The sequence below is a fragment of the Neltuma alba genome, unplaced genomic scaffold (assembly GCF_004799145.2).
Source record: "Neltuma alba isolate B1F8T4 unplaced genomic scaffold, ASM479914v2 tig00010875_pilon, whole genome shotgun sequence".
Classification (NCBI taxonomy): Eukaryota; Viridiplantae; Streptophyta; class Magnoliopsida; order Fabales; family Fabaceae; genus Neltuma; species Neltuma alba.
The window spans coordinates 1,339,890-1,362,383 of record NW_021635666.1 but is presented as its reverse complement, the minus strand read 5'-3'; the positions used below and the strand labels follow the sequence as shown (position 1 = coordinate 1,362,383).

General features: G+C 34.1%; 1 protein-coding gene across 4 annotated transcripts; it reads left to right on the top strand.

Moving 5' to 3' along the window:
- The first annotated feature begins 929 nt into the window (after nucleotides 1–929).
- LOC114759646 (cysteine protease ATG4) lies at nucleotides 930–8,747 on the top strand. Of its 4 annotated transcripts, XM_028948854.1 has the most exons (10): nucleotides 932–1,151; nucleotides 1,886–2,060; nucleotides 2,154–2,405; nucleotides 2,501–2,586; nucleotides 2,736–2,786; nucleotides 2,992–3,371; nucleotides 4,832–4,970; nucleotides 7,947–8,002; nucleotides 8,082–8,152; nucleotides 8,254–8,747. In XM_028948854.1, exons 2-10 carry the CDS (start codon nucleotides 1,943–1,945, stop codon nucleotides 8,472–8,474), a joined length of 1,374 nt encoding a protein of 457 aa, XP_028804687.1. In that variant the 5' UTR covers nucleotides 932–1,151; nucleotides 1,886–1,942; the 3' UTR covers nucleotides 8,475–8,747. The 4 variants fall into 4 exon arrangements, with proteins under 4 accessions (XP_028804686.1, XP_028804687.1, XP_028804688.1 ...); XM_028948853.1 differs by having other exon boundaries at nucleotides 930–1,151; nucleotides 1,886–2,405; XM_028948855.1 differs by lacking the exon at nucleotides 932–1,151 and having other exon boundaries at nucleotides 1,923–2,060; nucleotides 2,164–2,405.
- Nucleotides 8,748–22,494: the final 13,747 nt, after the last annotated feature.

The window sequence follows — 22,494 nt, the reverse complement described above, 5'->3', positions numbered from 1 at the left end:
GATGCTCCACAACAAGAACGAGAAGAGATATGCTTCTAGATTGGCCTTAATTATTTAAGGTTGAACAACTAGAAACAAAATCAACTCTAGACGAAACAAGAAATACAACTTGTCTTAACATATAATTCGGTCCCACAAAACAATTAACCAAATCTAGATTCTAATACCATGTAAACTATATTAATTGAAAAGAACACAATACTATGGAGAAAATATCTTCATTTACAATGTAGCCACAAGCTCATTATAAACTGAATTGATCCTAAAATGTTTGGGAGAGATATGCCCATGTTATCCTTTTTTCACAGTTGTAGTGGGGATGCACATTGCATAACAATAAGCACTCAAACCAAAGACCCTTTATAGGAAGCATCTATTAACTACCTAATGACACTTGTTATCTCTAACACTAGTAAAGTTTTTTTTTAAAAAAGATATTGTAACTTAAATAAATATTTATATTTATATTACTCCTCTAATCCTTATTGCCTTAATATAAGATCTAATTAGCTAATTTAAGGAGATTAAAGATGTTAGTTAAATTAGTTAATATGATTTTTTTTTAAAACACTTTAAATATCTTTCTTAATTCTCTCTCTCTTCTACTTGATTATTGTTGGAAAATATTAATAAGATTAATTTGAAAAAAAATTGATAAACATGTGAAATAAGTCTTATATATATAGGACTAAAATCAACTTGCTAATTAGATTTTATATTAAAAACCGGAGAAGTATTGTTCAAAATGGGTAGACAGAACTATATTTTCAAATTCTATCAACGAAATTCATGTGTTTGTATAATTTTATGTGTGCACAGAATTTTCTAAAAAGAAAAAGAGAATAGTTCATCCTCATAAGCCATAACTACTTAAAAAAACGGGGGGAAAAAAGAATTTAGAAGAGGCTCTTCTTCGATAGGGAAGAATAAAAAATCGGGAGATAGCTTGGAAGAGCAGGGATGGATAAAGTATTGACTGAAGCGTAAATTGGCGTAATTCACCTTCAAACTCAAACTTAGAAGAAATTGAGCGACGCAAGGAAAGAGAGAAATTGGAGCTGGAGAGTCCGAATTCTCGTTGCTCTGGTGAGGATCGGACTTGTATCTTCGCCGTTCCTTCCTCGTCTTAAGATCTTCGCTCAATAATTCCTGTGAGTCTCTTGTCCTACGATAGTCAGTTTGATTATCTGTTTCCCCTGTGAAATTTATCGTTTTTTGGGCTTCGTTGTTTTAAATTATACCCCCAGTTGTTTGGTTTATGCCTGAGAAACGTTTAATATGGGTCCGGTTTTGCAGATTTCCTTATGAGGTCTTTACGTCAACGCTAGGTGGTGTTGTGATTGTTGTCGTCATAGGAAATATTTTGGTTGCTTCAGAATTTGGATATAGTTTGGACAGTCCATGTTGTTCCTCTAGTGAAATTCTGATGAGTAATGCGTGGCATCCAATGAATTCGGGGGCCTTAAGTTTATTTCATGGGTAATAAGGTTCTGTTCTTGATAAAAATGGATCTGCGACAGGGGATTAGTAGTTTTGGCAAGAATCATGACTATGCTGGATAACTAGTGTATGATCCTTTTCAAAGAGAATAATAGTTTCCTTTTGGTCTTATCTTTTTCTCTTTTTTATTATGGTTACTTGTTATTGTTACATCAGGCAGGAAGAACTTTTTGACCGCTTATATTTTTCCCTCATTCAATCATGCCTAATGCCTATTTGATGTAGCTGTAAATGCAGCTCGTGTTATCTTCTACGGTAGTTCACAAGAAGATTTTGTTTTTGTTCTTAGATATTTCCTTATGATTTTAGATTACTAGTCTATAGTTATGGACATATGTTTCTGGAGTCAGGAATTTGTTTCATAGTTGTGCCTATTTACTGGCAGATATTGGCACAAGCTTTGTTTGCTTCATGAGCCAAATTGCTTCTCTGTGGCTTCATAATGGTAATGAAGGGTATCTGTGAGAAGATTGCTGCTGCTAAATGTTCTTCTAAAAGTTCAACAGAGACTTTGGATAATAACCAGGGGCCTGCTTGTTCACAAGCAGGGTCTATCGACAGTAAGTTTCCCAAGGCTTGGTCAAGCTTCTTTTCATCTCCTTTTACAATCTTTGAAACATATAGTGAGTCATCAGCTTCTGAAAAGAAAGCAGTTCATTCTAGACATAGTGGGTGGGCAGCTGCCGTGAAGAAAGTTGTTACTGTTGGCCCAATGAGGAGATTTCATGAGCGTGTCCTAGGGTCAAGCAGGACTGATATTTCAGCCTCAGATGGTGATATATGGCTCTTAGGTGTCTGCCATAAAATCTCACAGCATGAAACACCTGGGAATGTAGATACAGGCAATGGATTTGCAGCATTTGAACACGATTTTATGTCAAAAATCTTAATGACATATCGGAAAGGTGTGGTACCTCCATTTTTGGGAATTTTTTCGGATTACAGGCAATAGTTGACTGGAACATTCCTAAAAAGTTCTAAGATGCGTGCTTGCCTATAGGTTTTGATTCTATTGGGGATTCAAGGTATACTAGTGACGTAAGTTGGGGATGTATGATTCGAAGCAGTCAGATGCTTGTTGCTCAGGTATATACTATTTTCTTTTCACTCACAATTTTAAGTCTAGGTGTGTTGGGGCCAAAAAAAAAAAATTTAAGGTGACTGTCACCTGGTTCCAGGTGATTATCTTCATTTATATTTTAGACTGATGCTTTGATGTGTTTTCATTGTGCCAGGCATTACTTTTTCATAAATTAGGTAGATCATGGAGAAAACCTCTGCAAAAGGTCAGTGGCTGTCATGCAATGTAGCATTTCACTAAATTTACCTTTTTCCTTTCCTCCATCTTTCTTTTTTGTTGGTTTGATATATTATTTCATTCTAATTTAAATTTCCTTGTTTTCTGGTAAGTTGTGATTAAATAATTAATCTTGCTATAATAATTGACTTGATTCCACATGGGCTCATTGTGGTGTTTTTCATAACATGCAGCCACTGGATCGAGAATATCTCAACATTTTGCGTCTTTTTGGTGATTCTGAAGCATCTCCTTTTTCTATCCACAATCTTCTTCATGCTGGTAGAAGTTATGGCCTTGCTGTGGGGTCATGGGTGGGCCCATATGCCATGTGTCATGCATGGGAAGTTCTAGCCCGCAGTCAGAGGGATGCAAATGACACTGAAGAACAGCCACTTCCTATGGCTGTATATGTTGTTTCTGGAGATGAAGATGGGGAGCGGGGTGGAGCACCTGTTGTTTGCATTGAAGATGCCATCAAATGTTGCTGTGAGTTCTCAAGGGGCCATGCTGATTGGACACCCCTACTTTTATTGGTTCCTTTGGTTCTTGGACTTGATAAGGTTAATCCTAGGTGAGTAAACTTTACAAGTTTGTATTGTGCTGTATGATTTTCATTTGACTTTGGCCATTTAATGGGTTATTTAATTCATTTTGAAATATTAAAAGGGGCCATCATGTGGAAGTGATTCATTCATCTTCTCTATTAAAATTGTATAATCGAAGACTTGAGACTTTGCATAACATTCTACTATTGGTTTACTCTGAAATTGTGAACAACTATATTTTATTCTCCTTTGAACCCACTCCTTTATGTCTCCAGTGTTCGTCCAATGAATGTTGAATCACGGCCTACTGAAATCTGTCTAATAGAAAAGGAAAGGAAACGAGAATGTGATGAGAAATGAGTCTAGTACCCCTACATCAGAAAAAATAAGATGGGGTAGACACTGACCATACATACCAGACATTGCCTGAAAAAATTGCCTCATTTTTTGTGCAACCCTACTCCCTCCCCTTATTATGGCCAAACTTATAGCATTTATCTTGAACATTGGAGGAAAACAACTGTTGGGTGTTGACTGATATTTTGCATTCTGATGTAACATGTTACGTTAATAGAAGAAGAAAGAGACAGAAAGGAGGGAAAGGAAAGAGAAACATAGAGAACAGGGGAAGCTAGAGGGAAGAGAGAGAAAGATAGAAGGTAATAGATGGAAGAGAAAGAGAATGACAGAGAAAAAGAGGAAAAGAGATACAATCCATTAGGCCGATCACAATACAACACACTTACAAATGAGAGATAAGCCTATTTATATAGGCAAAGCCCAACGGCTACTAACTGCTTATTATTCTAACTAACTCTTGATTCTGTTCTTTATTTATTGCAATGTCATATCATAACATAATGAATTGTTCCTCTACCTCATGTTACTAGCCAAGATGGGTAGAGAGAAAGAAGGAAGGAAAGTCTTTATCATAATGTGAAATCAGAATCTGACTTAATAAACAAGAAATACTTTTACTAGAATATGAGCAAGAATCTTAAACTCATAATACTGATAAAGCCCAAGTAGAATCTCCCAATTTAAAATGGATATCAAAATCAACATGCCTATCTCTACTAGTTATTGCCTTATTTATAATTTATAATTATAACATAAAAATAGATATTTAATTGTAATTAAATAAATCAGAAAATAGACAACTATATCCTAACCACATTGACTGGGATAAACAAATCCTAATTGACATATTTATAGATAATATTTCACTCTTAATTGCAAGTGTAACTAAATCAATAACTCCCAAAAATATGCTAACAAACAGATCCACTAAGATTTCACCCTCTATCCCATGATCCCTTGTGAATATGGCGCTCTATTATTTTACTAATGAGTGAAAAGAGATAATAATTGGGAATCATAGTCAAAGACCATTGATGATGTGTAATTGGATTGTTAAGTTTAAGCTTAAAATTAGATTATATTCTTTAATTCCAAGCGCTGACAAGTTGAACATGTGAATTATTAGGTATATTCCATTATTGCACTCAACCTTTACGTTTCCCCAGAGCCTTGGAATATTGGGGGGCAAACCAGGTGCTTCAACATATATTATAGGTGTTCAGAATGAAAAGGCATTCTACCTTGACCCTCATGATGTTCAGCAGGTATGGCACGGAGACCGTGGAAATTGTTAACATATGGGTCATATGTTTGATTAATCAGTCATATATACTAAATGAATAATTTTTATTGTTAATGCTGCTTGCTTATCAGTCTTCCTGATATCTGAGTTAACAAAATTACAAAGCTGAAATCTTATTTGACGTTCTCTTTGGAGGAAATAGAAAAATTATTTTATCATTAGTCAGGTTCTTTTGGAAAGTTTCAGCATCTCGTGTATTCTGATGAAAACAGTCCCTGTAGTGTTGTTCAATTCAATGATAAAATCCCCTAGGGTGCAAGTCTAACGGAGGTAGCTTTCTACAAACAAAAAGAAATAGTCGCAGCACTGCTATACCCCTGTGTATTTGAGAGACACAGGCTTTCCCGACCAACTTGCCAAAATCGTTAATATGTCTCTCACACAACCATCCCTTACCGCTTACTTCTTCTAACTGTCATACACAAATGACCTTAATTGCCCTTGGACTTCTTCCCAACATGAACCAAATCAGGTTTACGCCCATCACATTTCTTCAGGATGCTGGTATATTTGTTTGGTGCCTCTTCCCGGATATCAGCATGTCATAACTCTGGAATTGCTCTGAATCTTATCACATTAAATTCTTGTGATTGACTCGTATATGCACAAGTTTTTGCTGATGAAATGAGGTCAAGTACATTTTATTCAAATGCATTCATTATATTTGTTTTCTGACATGATGATGACCATAATGTAGTTTAACAATTTTAGATATGAAATCTTTGTTTGCCTAACTAAATGTTCTGTATCAGTAACTTTGAACCATTTCTTGCCAGATGCCGTGTCAAATTGAATCAAGTCAACTATTCCTTCCTTGACATGAACTTTTTAATATTATTTATGGGCATTTTTGGTCTTTTAACACTGACACAGATGGAATGGTTCCCACCCATCAGTTGTGTTAATTATGTCACTCGATTCGAGCACTTGTGCTTGCTTGAATTCAGTCTGAATACGAAATTGTGCTGCCACCTATTTGGACTGATTTATTATTTTCAAATTCTTGCTGCAGAATATCTTAAACACTTGGACCATGTTTGGTATGAGGGAAGGAAAATTCAACAAAGGGAGAAGGAGAGGGAAATCTCTTTTAATTATTTGATATACAATAACTAAAATTCTAAAGGATTAGTGTTCCTCTCAAACAAGTGAAGTATGGAATCTGCTCTCCCTCTTCCTTTCCTTTCACATCCCTCAAAAATAGCTTCATCATACTAAACTTGACCTTAGGATCAAAAGGTAGTATCCCCACCAATATCTTCACCTAGTTTTGGTCTTTGGATGTAAACAAGAAGTGGAGATAATCTTTTTATGGCACTTCACCTCCCCACACATACCAACATAGATAGAGCCCTGAGATGAACCAGTATTTAGAAGGGAAGGGGAAAACATAAAAAGATGAACTAAAATGAGAAAACACTGATAAAAACATTAGTCATGTGGTGGATAAGGGAAAAAAAAAATTCAATCTCTTTGGTGGGTTGGCCCCTAATGGCTTAATCTCAACCATTGAAAAAATTCAAAGGCTGAGAAATGATGACTGCAGTGTTTTAAGCTGGATATTTTAAAATAATTATGTTTTCTCAATGAAAAGGGCAAGTACTAATGGCTTAAAGTTACAGAGCAACATTAAACTCGTGACCTCCCAGGCTCCCACTGGCTGGGGAGTTATGATGCCGTTAAGCCACAAGGCCGTTGGCTACAGTAATTATGTTTGCTCATGCAGTTTGGTAAAATTCTTAGAAATGTCCAAGTGAAGGTGGTTTATGTGCAGTGCCTTTTTTTTTTTCGCTTTCTAGGAAAATGGATTAGCAGCATACTAACCAACACCATTGTCTTGGCATGTAGCTAGTAACCCTACTGGTGGTCCATAGTAAATGTAGCTGTGCAAGAGCTGCCTCATATTAGACCGTATTAAACATTCAGCTGCTGTAAATTCTGTAAAATTGAATATTGACCAGCGCTATGCGACCAGCTAATGAAGTATGGTTCACATGAATGCCTACCAAAAAGTAAACGCAAAACCACCATAGTACTATTATGATCATATTTAGCAAATTATGCCCAGCGCGGTGTGCATGCAGAGGCCAACTCCTGCAAGGGCTAGCCATAGCCAGATAAATTTAGCTTATGGTGCCCAGAGCTTATTTCTCATCTATCAGGATTCAGCTTGTTAAGAAGATGGGCTTCAGTGTTTATTTTGTATGGGTCTACCTTGTTGGATCTTCTTCCATATGCCTCAGACATAATAGATGAAAAATATATATAATGCCAGGGCAAACATATTAAAATAAGTCTAAATTTAGATTGTGCAATCTGGATAATTTCTTTCCTCCATGGAGCCTTTAAGTGGTAAAATAATGCAATTGCTTCATTTTCAGAAACATATTGACATAGTGGTCCCGTAAAAGATAATGAGCATGCAAAAAACAAAAAAACAAAAAAAATAAATGGTGAACTCTGTATTTTCTACCTTCTTTATCTTCTTTTCCTGCATACTTTAGGGCCTGGTCAATCGTTTTCCCACTTTCTTCATCTCTGCCCCTATTTCATTAATGCTGGAATAATAATTTCTTTGAAAGAAACCCCCACTTTCATCATCTCTGCCCCTATTTCTTTAATGTTGGAACCATAATCTCTTTGAGACTCCCGCTTTTAACTTGAGCTGATCCACAATCAATACGCTTCTTATCATGGGGTTGGATTAGGTAAAATATTCAATGTGTTTAAGTTGCTAGCTGGATATGATCCTCATTATTGTTGTTTCAGTGGTGTTACTGGTGCCAAACTTTGTGGATGTGGCACCAAAAACTGATCTTTTAAACGCTACTGGTTGACAATCTAAATGCTGCATATGATTGATCATACTGTTTGTTGACATCGTTGGGGTGGTGTTTTTGCATTCACATCTGACCTAGCGTGTTTTGGTTATGGTCAGGTTGTAAATATCAATGGGGACGATCAGGAGGTTAATACTTCGTCGTACCACTGCAAGTAGGCCTGCAATCAGTATTTATCTTTGTTTTCCCACAGCTTGTTCATTCTTTGTCTCTAACATTCATATTCCTCCCAGTGGCATTAGGCACATACCACTGGAGTCAATTGACCCATCCCTGGCCATTGGATTTTACTGCCGTGATAAAGGTTTTCTGACTACTCTGGCTTAATTCCAAGAGTTCTTGCACGTTGGCTTATATCTAACCCTTTTCTTGCCTCCTTTTCTACTTGTCAATGGTGTTTCCCAGATGACTTCGACGATTTCTGTTTCCGGGCTTCTAAGCTGGCTGATGAATCGAACGGTGCACCATTGTTCACTGTGACTCCATCGCGACGTTCCTTGAGACAAGTCGCTGGCAGTGATGTATCAGTTGATAGTGGTAGACTCTACAATGATGATGCCACTGGAATGGAGCCTGTGGATGATGCTGGGGGCTGTGCCCATGAAGATGACTGGCAGCTCCTATAATGGTAGGTTACTGCGTGGGTTTGAAGTAAATGGGCAAAATGGTTAAATGACTCTCATTATTGTTTGAGATTGCAAGTTTGGTTGTGCCTGGGATTTCCACTTTATTAGGTCTTTGTAGAAAGTAAATCACTCATCATGATTCTTTAGCTTAAATTTTTTTATTTTGTCAAAATGTTGATATAGTTAACCAAGTATTTATTGTACATTTACATAGCCAGCTTATTCATGTTTGTTGCCTTCACTCCATAAAACGTTGCTCACATTGGGCTATAATTCTCTCTGTTCGTATGCCTTCAGATTTTAATCTTGCTGGTTTATTCTAGAAAATATCATCAGTATAAATATTAAAACCGAAAATTCAGAGTACTTTTCACTAACCAGCAAAAGGGTGACTCTTTTTCACAATTCTTATTTTGATGCAGTGCTCTTCATTACTTTTTTTTTTTTTTTAATTATTACATTCAAAGTACAAGTCACATGTAGACTATCCGCGTTATTTTCGTCAAATTCTAAAATTTATAATTGTACTATTCCGTCTCTTATTATAAGATATTTTTAACTAAATTGTGTGATTTAAGAAAACAGTTAAAATTAGTTAAAAGTAATTAATATGTAGTAAATATAATTGTTTTTCCAATGTGAAAGAGTAATAATGAGATAAATGAAGAAAAAGAATATATTAAATGTATTAAATTAGGGACAAAATAGATAATAATGTATTAAATGTTCAAACAAACTCAAAAGGGATCTTATAAAAAGGGACAAATTTATTCAAAAAAGTAGATCTTATAATAAGGGACGGAAGGAGTAATTCTTTCAAAGATTGTTGACAGTAAAATATAAAATTTATAACAAGCTGGGTAATTCACTAATTATGAAAGTATAATTTATTTTTCATCCTGTCTAATATGAGAAAACATATGTTCAAGTGACGTTGATATTAATTAATCGTTTTTAAAGAAATTCTAGCCTAATTGATCCGCAACTTTTGAGTTTGGTTATTCAGTTAAAAATTTTGGAGAGGAAGTCCCTCCTCTGCCCTCATTTTGGCCCTCTTAAAGGGAATAAAAAAAAAAAAAATTGACTTGTCTCTTACGATTTTTGTGATAAAATAAACTTCTCATTTGTTCCAGACATAATTTGAATTAAAAATGAAAATAAAAATTTCGTAATTATATTTTCATCATAATTTTTTGTTATATTTTGTGAATACCCATGTCAAAATCAAAATAAACTCCTCACACATTCTAGACACAAAGGAAAAATTAATTTAAATTTAAAATTAAAAATATAATTTCTCAACTGGTTTGGCCTCAGGATTTTCGTGATATTTCATTTTTAAAATATACATTATATTAATTAAAAATATAATATCATTATATCAGTTTTTATAAAAAAAAAAATTGTTGGGATGAGAATGAATTTTAATTATGCAATTTGAACTAAAGTGTAAAAAGAAAAATATACCAGGTCAAAGAAATTTTTTTAAAAAAAATATCCACATGGACTAATGTAAAGATAGAATGATAAATTAATCATTATCGTTCCGTCCCTCCTCCTCTCCTCCAACGAAAACCAAACATTATCTTCTAGGTTTTAGGCCTTTTTATCGATACCTGTATAGCAGAAAATATTATCAAAATGCTACATTCTTGAAAATATTTATCAGAAGCTATTTCTAAAATTGCTCATGGTTGGAACGAGTTTAATTTTATATAGAAATCATTCACAGCAAGAATAATTTTTATCTTGAGGCAAATGTATATAAAATTTTCTTTCAAGATTAGTCCTAATGCAGATAATATTTGTAACCAATAAGGATGCCGAGAGAAAAAATATAAATCTAAAAAGCAAATTAAACTGAAGTTTTATATTTAAAATTAAAAATAAATTAGTTGTCTAATTTTTATATTTAGGATTAAACCAAAAGTAATAATAAATGGCATTTTATTGCATGGGGGTTATGAATAGCAAGGAGTTTCTAGGATTGGGAGATTATTTTTCCTGGTTTACAATTACTAACATTTATTATCTTTCAATATTTTATTTACTAATTAGTTTATTAATTTCTCACTACCAATTTTTGGGGAACTAATGAGTTTAATTATGAAAAACAAAAAAACTTAGGTCAACTTTTTTATATCCATTATATCAAACTTTCCAATCATATGTAGTTATATTTGTTTCATGTGAATTTATGATTAAATGTTAATATTTCAAAAATAAAACACATAATTATATATGATTGGAACTTGACATAAATAAAGAACTTGATGTAAGTATTATCTATTAATTATAATGGAGTTTATCTATATGCCAAAACTTTGTTGAGTTTGGAGATGCGGCCCGCCATGAACTCATCCTATTCCTCCTTGTTTTTTAAGAAAAAATTATAATAAGGTCCCACTCAAAAGAATTAAATATAAAAAAATCTCTTAAAATTATCAAATTAATTTGAACTCCCAAGTAGAGATGGGAAAATAGGCCGGCCAGCTACAGGCTCGAGACCATGCGTGTCGGTCCTAAAAGGACCACCTCCTGGCCGGCTCACATTTTGCCAACCACCCAGCCAAGGCAACCTGCCAACCTCCTTTTTAAAAAAAAAAAAAATTTACACGTACATTTAAAAATTTTTAAATTAAATTATAAATTTTTATAGACTATATTCTTCTTATTCTTATATTTTCATATAATTATATAATTAAATTAATCTCAAAAGTTAAAATATAAATACATAATTCATTGTTAATAATTATTTTATTAGTATAAAAATAGTAAAACAATAAAGAAAATGAAAAATCAAATTTACAATTAAAGTATCTAACAAAATACAAAGTTTTATGTAACTTAAATGAAAATAATAAAACTTTTTCTTATTAAAATTAACATAAAAATTGTAAAAAAAATTTAAAAAAAAAAAAACAGGCTGGCGGGCTGTGAGTTGGTGAGTGCTGGCTGAAAAAGATGGTATCAAAATTGTCTCTATTTTTTTCAACCCAACCTGCCCTCTTATGGCGGGTTGAGCATTACCAGCTCAAGTCCTAAGGGACCTCATTACAAGATATTTTATTTATTAATTACTAAATTGCCTTTATTTTTTTAAAAATATGTATTGACAATTGAAAGAAGAGTCGTTAACAACTTAAGGTATAATAATTAACAACTATAGTGGTAGGTATTAACAACACATTTTCTCAATGCATGAGTTGTCAATACTTGCATTAAGAAAATGTGTTGTTAATACTCTCATGATAGTCATTAATCGTTACACTTTAAATTGTTAACGACTACTTTTTCAGTTATTAATGTATACTTTTTAAAAAAAACAAAGGTAATTTAGTAATTAAACAAATAAAATCTCTTCTAGTGGGGTCCCTTAGGACTTCACATTAATTTTATAATTTCAAGGAATCTTTTTATATTTAATTCTCTTAGGTGGGACCTTATTATAATTTTACCTTTAATTTTTTTTCAATAACCTTGCTCCTCTTTTTCCACTTCCTCTCTCTTTTTGTGTTAGATTGGTTCACTGAAGAGAGAATTAAAATTGGGAGAATCACTTTGAAGTCCTAAGTAAGAAAAATAATTACTAAATAATCTTAATAACAAGTAAAAAGTTATAATTTCTTACTCTAAAACTTATCATTACAGGCTGACTAGTAATCATTATGACTTTTTAATAATTATGTTTCTTCTCTAGGACTTTATTACATTTCTCCCACAAAGAACCATTTCAAATTTTCACTTGAAATGAAATGTAGATGTTAGATTTGCCACCAGATGACAATCATTCTTATTCACGAGTATTAACAAGTAAAGAAAGAAAAGTTCCTAACTTATCAAAAGTAATTCTAGACCAAACTATAAGAAATAGAATTGAAAAGAGATAAATAAAAGGAGAGTTTTATTTTAAGAGCAAAAAAGGAATATTGAAGAAGTTTATTTATATCAAAGGCAGCCTTTCGTACCAAAAAAAATTGCAAGCAGGAATCTGAGTTTAACATCAGTTTAGATGTTTGAATCTAGCAAAGCATAGCCCTCACACATCTTAGGAAAAAATCTGTATTGTGAAAGAAAAGCTTGGAGAGGGATCATAATAATAGATATAACTATGAAAGAAAACTGCGGATCAAAATTTTCTTTTAAGGAGAATGAGATGTATTGTGAACGATTTCAGTATAAAATTAAACACATTCCAACCGTGAACAATTTTATATGTAACATCCTAGTAAATATTTTCAACAATGTAGTATTTGGGTAATATTTTTTGTTCTGTTCATAGGCTCATAGCACATCATTCAAAAAGCCTTGTCCTCCCCTCCCTCCCCGCTCCTTGCTTACCCTTCCCCTCAAGCCAAACAAACCTTTGTCTCTAGAAATTACAATGATGATTGGTGAGCTTTATAAGCTTGAACGCCAAAGATACCCCTGAAAACTAAAACGAAAGAATTGATTTACATAGAATTTTTTTTAATGATAAAAATTCATATTGATAAAATTTCAAAATTATATTAGACCATCGTTAATAATAAAATTCGCATTTGGCAAGATTTCGTTGAAAAAGTGGGCCTAATAAATTTAAACAAATGGACTTAAGTTCTGCCTACAGGTAAACTCACGAAAGTTTGATTAAATTGATTACTAACGTTTAATTACTACATATGTGACTTTGTTTAAGAAAAACAAATAAATATAAAGGTTAATATGCAAAAAAAAATACCCATAAAATATTTTGTTAAGAGCTGCTGGCATCCTCAATTCAAGTATGATGTAATTTTATCCATTAATTATCAAAATTGTGCAAATTCCTCAACTTGTGAAAAGGTTAGACATCCGTCGAGTGAGAGTTGTAAATCCCACATAATATGCCACACGTAAATAGGTTATGGTCGAAAATATCCATAAACTTTTACATTTTTATGCATTGTCGCCTATCAACCCGAAAAAATGATACAAAAATCCTTAATCTAAAACAAAAGCATACGTTAACCATAAATGTTAGAGAGGTTGATATTTTATCTGATCTGAAGTGCAATATAAAAATACATATATTTGAAGTAATCCTAACTATCCAACCACAAACAATAATTTTGAGACGTTAAAACTCAAACCAGCTAAATATGGTACTTTACAACTTTTGGAATATTTAGAGCGACTCCAAACTTGAGCTTGTAACCTATAAAACTAGCCAATCACATTGCATTTGACAAACAAACACAATCATTCATCCCATGAGCATAAAAAGCTTACCGAATACAAATCCATCTTCCTGGTCCTCTGTGGTCTAAAGGTCACCTGTGAGGCTGTGACCACTATGTTGCACATTCGCACCAAGCTAATCAAAACACATGACAAACATCCAAAAGTTCAGGGAATGAGTATACTAATCTTCTTCCCCCTTCTCATACAACATCAACCACTAGAGGCACTACGGAGAAATATGAGCTACTGTGATAACTAAAAATACCATATGTTACATTCATTTACATACAGTCAATTATTCATAGCATATTTTAATCCTCTCTTTCTTAGTTGTTATGATTTATTTAGCACGTAATTGAGCTTCATTGTTGAGTATTTGATTTTATGAGCTTAATTGGAATTTACATAATCTTTGGATAATTTTTAGAAATTTATTTTGATCAATTTTCCCATATCTAAATATTATAAAATGTGTTATTGATTTTATTCTAATGATGAGCCTGGGAAAATAACATTAGTTTAGAGAACTTTCCCTTGGGTTACAAATAACGTCTGACTTGGTTTCTTACTTTGAAAAGTACTTTACACTTCCGGACCTTAAAACCTTTTGATTTTCAGTTTAGTTCCTAAAACTTTTCACTTTAGTCCCTACAAAACTTTTTACTTTTCTTGCAGTCCTTAACACACCACGCTTTTGATATTTACATTTTGGCTTTAGCCATCAAGGCAACTTTTTATATCTAGGTACTAGGTTCATCACATCAAATGGAGCTAAGTGGCTATTTGGATTAGCTTTTAGAAGCGATTTTACCATATACGAGTTAAGTATATAAGAGAAGTTTTGTCTCAACTTGCGTGATAACTTATTTTTAAGTGTTTTTAGGGGGTTACCATAAATAGTAAATTATGGAATTTCCACCGTCCTTCTAAATTCTTTTATATTTGCTTGAGAAGAATTTAAAATTTTGGTAAACAGTAATTTTAATAATTAGATGCACTTTATTGACTTTTTGCCTCAACTTTTTATCCCTTAAATTTTGGAAGAAATGTTGTAAAGTCTCAAGAAAAGAACATATTTATTAAAAAATCTTAATAACAATAGAGCAGCCTATAATAACAAATTCTAATATAGGAAATAATAATTTTTTTTACTTGTCATTAAGATTTATTGGTAGTTATTTTCTTTTTATAGGAATTCATTATAATTCTCACTTGAATTTTCATCAACCATAGATTTTAGGTTTTCACTAACTCTTCCCCTTGTATAGTTCTTAGACGTTTTCGCCTTTTAGCATTTTACTATTCACATGAGAAAATTATTTTACTTTTATTTTTGGGGTTTCAGTGAGCCTTTTCATGATCAATATTTCTTTTAACATTTTCACAAGCAACTAGCACCCATGCATGCCGTTACTAACATCTTAGTTGAGATAGAGCACTATAAATGCTAGAAGCTAGAATGCTGGTATACATAACTTCAATATGCTTGGTATAAGGAATTTGGAAGGAGAAGAGTGATTTTGCTCCTCTCCTTTTATTTGGCTTAATAAAACTTCAAGGAGGGGAAAGAAAACTGCCTACACTCCCGTCCTAATCCATAATAAGGGGGAATTTGGAGGCGATATATATATATATATATATTGTCCTATGGTGACTAAAATGATCTTTGCTTGTACTTTAGGTGCTCTGTGTTGTTTGTCAAGATGAATACATGAAAACACTAATAAATACCACTATCAAAAACTCAAAAAACATAAGAAGAGAAGGAAGAGAATGAATAAGCTCTGCTAGGGTTTGTGATTTTCGACTTTTAGAAGCATATTTGAGCTTTTAAATTTTTAAGTAAGTGATTCTAACTTGTTTTCTACTTTTTTTTCTTATTGATTTTTCATATTGGAAAGTTTTGTGACTCTAGGGTTATTTGAGATTTTAAATGTTTTGGGTTTATTGGAGTTATTTGGGTTAGATAAAATGTTTAATCAAGTTAGTATTTTTAGATTTGGATTTATATGTGATTTTGACGTTACGGTTTGTTGTTGGAAGAGGGGTTTGCTAAGATTTGACGATGTGGTGATCTAGATGGTGTTAGAAATAATTGGGTTTTGTTTATTGAAGTTAGATAAGAGTTTTAATTGGTTTAGATTGTTAATATTGATTGATTTGTAAAATTGGGTATGATGGAGGTGAAAGTTTCTAAGTGTAAATTAGAGAATTTTTATGGACCATTGAGGTGGAGGTTGTTTGATGATTTCTTTGAGTTGTTAGTATTAAGGAAACAATACTTTGACCTTGGATTGAAGATGGTGTGATTTGAAAGTCAACTAATGGTGTTGTTTGAGGCTGTGAGGCATTTGTGTAATGGGTTTGGTTTTTTTTACTTTGTTGAAAGCTTAATTGTTGTGTTTAATTGTGATCTACAATATAAAGTAGATTAGCTTGTGTTCAAGCTTGGTAGAGTGGTATCCTTGTGCCCAGCTAGTGCTAAGTTTGGAGTTGAGATAATCAGGGTTAATTTAGTTTATGTGAATGTTGTAAATTATAAGGTGTTTTCTCTACATTTCCTAGGTGAAGTTATAAATATGTTGATTTAAATATGTGTAGACTTGTAATGGTGTAGTGATATGTTATGTTTTGATATCAAATTGATGTTAATGTTATGAGTTTGTTGGGGAATATGTTTGTTATTAGAGTGACTCTTGATTTGATATATTTATTATAGGAATAAGGTACTTAAAGACTCCAGAAGTATCCACGTAAGAGTATCCAGCACCCGGAAGTTTTTTTTGTTGTTGTTCTTATATGCCCTAGAAGTTTATTTTTATAGCAAAAATACCCTCAACCGTTATCTGTCGTTAAGTTTAAGCATTAAATTATGCGGTTTGATTAGTGTCTTGAATAGTTAAACTTAATGGTAGATAATGATTGAGGACAAAATTGCTAGAAAATAAAACTTTCAAGGCATATAAAAGCCAAAAAAAAAAATTTCAGGTGCTACGTGCTCCTTCTTGAATACTTCTGGGATATTTTACCATCTCATCCTCTTATTATACTGTGATCATGCATTGCATTCATATATAGAGATTGATATTTATTATGTGGTGGATAATTGTTCTTGAAGCTCATAAAATATGCCTCTAATATTGTTCACAGTGTGTTGGCCCTATTATTAGGCCTATGTATAGTTCTTACTTTTCCCTAGCTCGAGATTGAGAATGAGTTCTTAGATAGACATCTCTTACACTATAATTTATTATCGGGTGGTGTAGGCATAAGATGAAGCCTATTGACTTAATGTGAGTGGGTGATCTTTGGGTGGGTTACTCAACACAGAAGGTGTGTTCTTATCATGGGGCTATAAGGAAGAGTATAGTGGATGTGATGTACATTATTGTTATGTTATTGTATACAAAGTTGTATATTTGATATCTTAAATAATTATGTATGGCACTACTTCACCATCTTTTATCCTGCTTATATATGTTGTAATTTAATTCTTGGTTACTAAAACTTAATTTTCTTTCCTTGTCGTCCTTAGCTAGAGGCATAGGCATGCATAACCTGTTATGTATCTTGTGGCTTGGGCTTGTGATAATTTTTATATTATCATCTTAGGACACATGCTTTTGTATTGACTTGTATACCCACTTTCATTATACCTTTGGATTACTGTATTTTAATAGAGTATTATTAGAATAGCCGAAAGCCATGTGCTTCTTTTGCATGTGACTATTTGTAGATCCACTCTCAACTTCTTTGAAAAACTTATCATATTGGGTTGTGATTAAAGGATTTACGAATAGGTAGGTAACTCGTAAGTTTTCTTGTGTGCAATGCAATGAGGCCTTTGTTATGCTCTTGAAATAAGTTAAACTCTTTATAATTATAATAACGTTCTCAATACTCTAGTCTAATTCTTTTTCTACTAAAGTTAATTTTTTTAAATTGTTTTGTGATTTATGTATGAAGAAAAGGTTTTTTCAAGTTTGAACACTTTCCTTGGTAAATAAGCATTCAGCATCCTAGAGTTCTTTTTTTTTTTTAATATCACTTAGTATCTTAAAATAATTTTTTTTAGTAACACTCAGTATTCTAGAAATTTTTTTGGTCCACTCATCCTCCTAGTATATTTTTTCAATAACACTCAGTATCTAGCATGCAACATGAAATATTTTTTTTTAGTAGTACCCAATATTTCAAACTAATTTTTTGTGCATCCAACCTCATTTCCCACATTCTCATCCTAATTTACAATTACAATTAGCATATTTACAACAATGCATAAGGAAATTTGTAATCCTATTTCTCATATTTTCATCCTAATTTACAACTACAGTTACAAAATTTAAAGCAACATATAAGAAAATTTATAACTCCTATTTTTCATATTCTCATCCTAATTTGCAACTACAATTAACAAATTCATAACAATACATGAGGAAATTTACAATAATATATAAGAGAATTAAGATGTAAAAAAGAGACCTAAGATTGTTATACAGACATACATACATACCTACATACTTACGTATATCAATTATATGTATAAGTCAGTGTGATGGGTTGGCGGCCATCAACTTTATGTGGTACCAAGGCATTATGGGTTTAACTTTCCTTATATGTTGTAAATTTTTTGTGTTGTTGTTGTTGTGTATGCAAAGGGGTGTGTCAAAAGTGAAGTCCCACATTGCCCAAGAGAGAGGGAGCTCAAGTGTATAAATACTATCACACTTTATTGGGCTTGTAAATGGGCTAGAGGAGAAGGAGGGTCTCGCGCACACAACAATAGCCCACCAGGAGGGAAACGCAGTTGAAAACTAGCGATTCCCCCCCTGCGCGTGAATTAGAACAGTACCGGGCACCTTTTGTAAATCACTTTTGCAAAATTAAACTATAAAATAGTGTTAGGAGAGCTTATCAGAAAACCCTTCTTTTGACCGTTTATTTTTGTAACAGCTGAAGGTTATTGAATGTTGGGAGTTTTCGAACCGTCATTGATTCTCCATTAATCCTCAAACCGTTTCTCATGGATTAATGCCTGGTAACGTCTGACATTTATTTCTTAAACGTACCCAACGTTCATAACCGACGGTATAATTACAGGTTAATGCAATAACGTATGAAACTGATAAGTTAATCGTGTTTATGATGGTGCCCAACGGTTAGGTCCCCGAGGCCTATATAAAGCGGTCCAGGACAGTGTGTTCTGCACCCCGCTCTTGAGCTTTCGAGCATCTGTTCCTCCTCTACATTTCCCTTCTTCCCTCTCTGTGTTTCTGTGGTGCTGGGTTACTGTATTTTTCTACTGCTCTGTCACCCTGTTTCCTGCAGGAAGGGTTCGTTTAATCCTGGGGAGTGCCGCACTCACATTTACCTACGGTTGCGGAATAACTCTTAAGGACAGTGTCTGCCGGCACGACTCGAACCTAGCTGATACACAACTCCAGTTTTCTCTACAATCTTAAGAGTTATTATGGAGTCCCGTAACGATGCTGCTGCTGGGAACACTGAACCTACTGTCAACGTAGCCCATGCTCCTGTCTTCACTGCAGTGCCACTACCCAAGCCATTCCCAGATGTCTCCAAGATTGACGTGTTTGACGGAAAGTACTTTAGACGGTGGCAGGAACGTGTGTACACTGTCCTTGACATGCATGGAGTCACTGCTGCTCTTACCCAACCTGAACCCCCCACTGATGCTGACCAGGCCCAGAAGAATGCTTGGGCAAATGCCAACAAGGTTTGCCGACATACACTCATTAGCACTTTATCTAATGACTTGTTCGATGTCTACTGTGTATACAAAGAGGCACACAAAATATGGGAGTCACTAATCGTGAAGTACACTGCTGAAGATGCTGGAAAGCAAAAGTTCGTGGTTGGAAACTTTTACAAATGGGAGATGGATGAAGAGAAGGATATAAAAATTCAAATCAATGAATACCATAAGCTACTGGAAGAGCTCCGAGCTGAGAAGATAAATTTACCAGATGAGTTCGTGGCCGGGGTCCTGATCGAGAAGCTGCCAAACTCATGGAATGACTATAAGCAACAACTGAAGCATAAGCAGAAGCAACTTTCATTATCAGACCTAATCACACACATCATCATTGAGGACACAAACCGGAAGGCAATTCAAACAGCTAGAGGAAAGGAGTTGGCAACAAAGGCAAATTTGGTAGAAGCAAAGCCTAATGATAAAAGGTACAACACTAAACCCAGAAATAAAAACTTTGATTACAAGCCTAATGATTCTAACCCCAAATTCAAGAAGAAAGGAGATTGCTTTGTGTGTGGAAAGCCAGGTCACCACGCAGCTCAGTGCAGGAAAAGGGCTGGTAAAAACAATAACCGTAAAGGCAGAAATCCTCCTAAGCCAAACGTAAATTTGGTGGAAGGAGATGATGATGAGATTATTGCTGTTGTCTCACAAGCCCTTGTGATCTCTGATATGAGGAAGTGGGTGGTAGACTCAGGTGCTACCAGGCACATCTGTGCGAATAAGGACATGTTCACCTCCTTTGAAGAAGGAGAAGACCATATTTATCTGGCTGATTCCCGAACCACAAAAGTTCTGGGAAAGGGAAAAGTTGTCCTGAAACTCACATCTGGAAAGACCTTAGCACTGAATGAAGTTCTGTACGTGCCTGATGTTAGAGCTAACCTGATTTCTGTGGCTCTGTTAGGGAAAGCTGGGGTTAAGGTGTCATTCGAATCTGATAAGATCGTAATGACAAAGAATAATGTTCTTGTTGGGAAAGGCTATTGTAATCAAGGATTGTTTGTATTGAACATTGCTGAAATGAATGGAAATGCTTCTTCTGCTTACTTGCCTGTGTTCTATGTTAATTCCTTTGATATGTGGCATGCTAGATTAGGACACATAAGTAAACCTTATATAAAAAGGCTTCATCATCTAGGACTAATATCAGGGATTAACAACAGTATTCCTAATAAATGTGAAGTGTGTGCAGAAACAAAACAAACTCAAAAATCACATTTTCCCACTCTTGTAAGTACCAGACAACCTTTGGGGAGAAGCCATTTTGTCTGCTTGTTTTCTACAAAATAGAATACCCCATAGGAAAACAAATAAAACTCCTTATGAATTATGGAAAGGCTTTGCACCTAGTCTTAATTACTTAAAAGTGTGGGGGTGCCTTGCAAAAGTGTTATTACCTGACCCTAAAAAGAGAAAAATAGGTTCTAGAACTGCTGATTGTTTATTTATCGGGTATGCTCAGCAAAGTACAGCCTATCATTTTTATGGTTTTAAAAAGTGATATTTTGGGTCAAAATACTATTATTGAAACTAAAGATGCAGAATTTTTTGAACATATTTTTCCTTTGAAAGCTGAGCGTATCCCTAGAATTGTTGAAATTCGTCTGAGCAAACCCAAATGAAAACGTAGTAGAAAGTTTACGGAGAGTAAAAGGCAAAGAAAGGAAACCTCCTTTGGAGATGATTTCTACACTTATTTAGTACAAGATGAACCTAGAAATTTTTATGAAGCGACCTCTTCTCCAGACGCACCTTTTTGGAAAGAAGCAATTCAGGCTGAAATTGATTCTTTAAAACAAAATAAAACTTGGGTCCTAGTTGACTTGCTCCCAGGAGCAAAACCAATTGGCTGTAAATGGGTTTTTAGGAAAAAATATTTTCCTGATGGTTCTATCGATAAGTACAAAGCGAGGCTAGTAGCCAAAGGTTTTACACAGAGAGAAAACATTGATTACTTTGATACCTTTTCCCCAGTGACAAGAATTTCTTCTATAAGAATTCTTATTGCTCTGGCCTCAATTCATAAACTCTTTATTCATCAAATGGATGTTAAAACAGCTTTTCTAAATGGTGATTTAGAAGAAGAGATTTACATGGTACAACCTGAAAGGTGCGTTGCCCCTGGGCAAGAAAACAAAGTCTATAAACTTGTGAAATCTTTGTATGGCCTAAAACAAGCGCCTGAACAGTGGCATGAAAAACTAGATCAAGTCTTAACTAATGGCGATTTCACTACTAACGAGGTAGAAAGGTGTGTTTATACCAAACTTGTGAATAATGACTGTGTGATTATCTGCTTATATGTGGATGACATGCTAATCTTTGGTACTTGTCCAGATGTTGTGCTTGAAACTAAAAGTTTTCTTGCTTCTAATTTTGATATGAAAGACCTGGGTGAGGCAAAGGTTATTTTGGGTGTTAAGATAACAAAACTGAAAACGGCATTTTATTATCTCAAGAGCACTATGTTGAAAAATTCTTAGAAAATTTGGATGTGATGATGATCCGTTGAGTACTCCTTATGACTCTAGTGTGAGGTTGTTTAAAAACAAAGGGGAACCAGTTGCTCAATCTAAATATGCACAGATTGCTGGGAGTCTGTTGCATTTAGCGAACTTTCACCAGGCCAGACATAGCATATGCTGTGTGTAGATTGAGCAGGTATACTCACTGTCCTAGCAGTGAACACTGGGTGGCCTTGGTAAGAGTATTGAGATACTTGAAAGGTACCATAAGCTATGGTATCCTCTATAGTGGATTTCCCGCTGTATTAGAAGGATACAGTGATGCTAACTGGATCTCAGATTCAGAGGAGACCAAATCCACTAGTGGTTATATATTCACCCTTGGCGGTGGTGCAATATCGTGGAGGTCAGCCAAACAAACAATTCTATCTAAATCCTCGAGGGATTCAGAACTAATTGCTATGGAGTTGGCTGGTACAGAGGCTGAGTGGTTGAAAAACTTCTTGGCCAATATCCCATTGGGAGAAAAACCACCACCATCAGTGTCTTTGCATTGCGATAACCAAGCTGCAAT

Bases quoted from the DNA above. Each gene is read 5' to 3' on its own strand.
- LOC114759646 (XM_028948853.1), top strand. From the start codon at position 1,943: ATGGTAATGAAGGGTATCTGTGAGAAGATTGCTGCTGCTAAATGTTCT. The intron at 2,787-2,991 runs GTCAGTGGCTGT...CATAACATGCAG, and splicing joins GGAGAAAACCTCTGCAAAAG to CCACTGGATCGAGAATATCT. The intron at 4,971-7,946 runs GTATGGCACGGA...GGTTATGGTCAG, and splicing joins ACCCTCATGATGTTCAGCAG to GTTGTAAATATCAATGGGGA.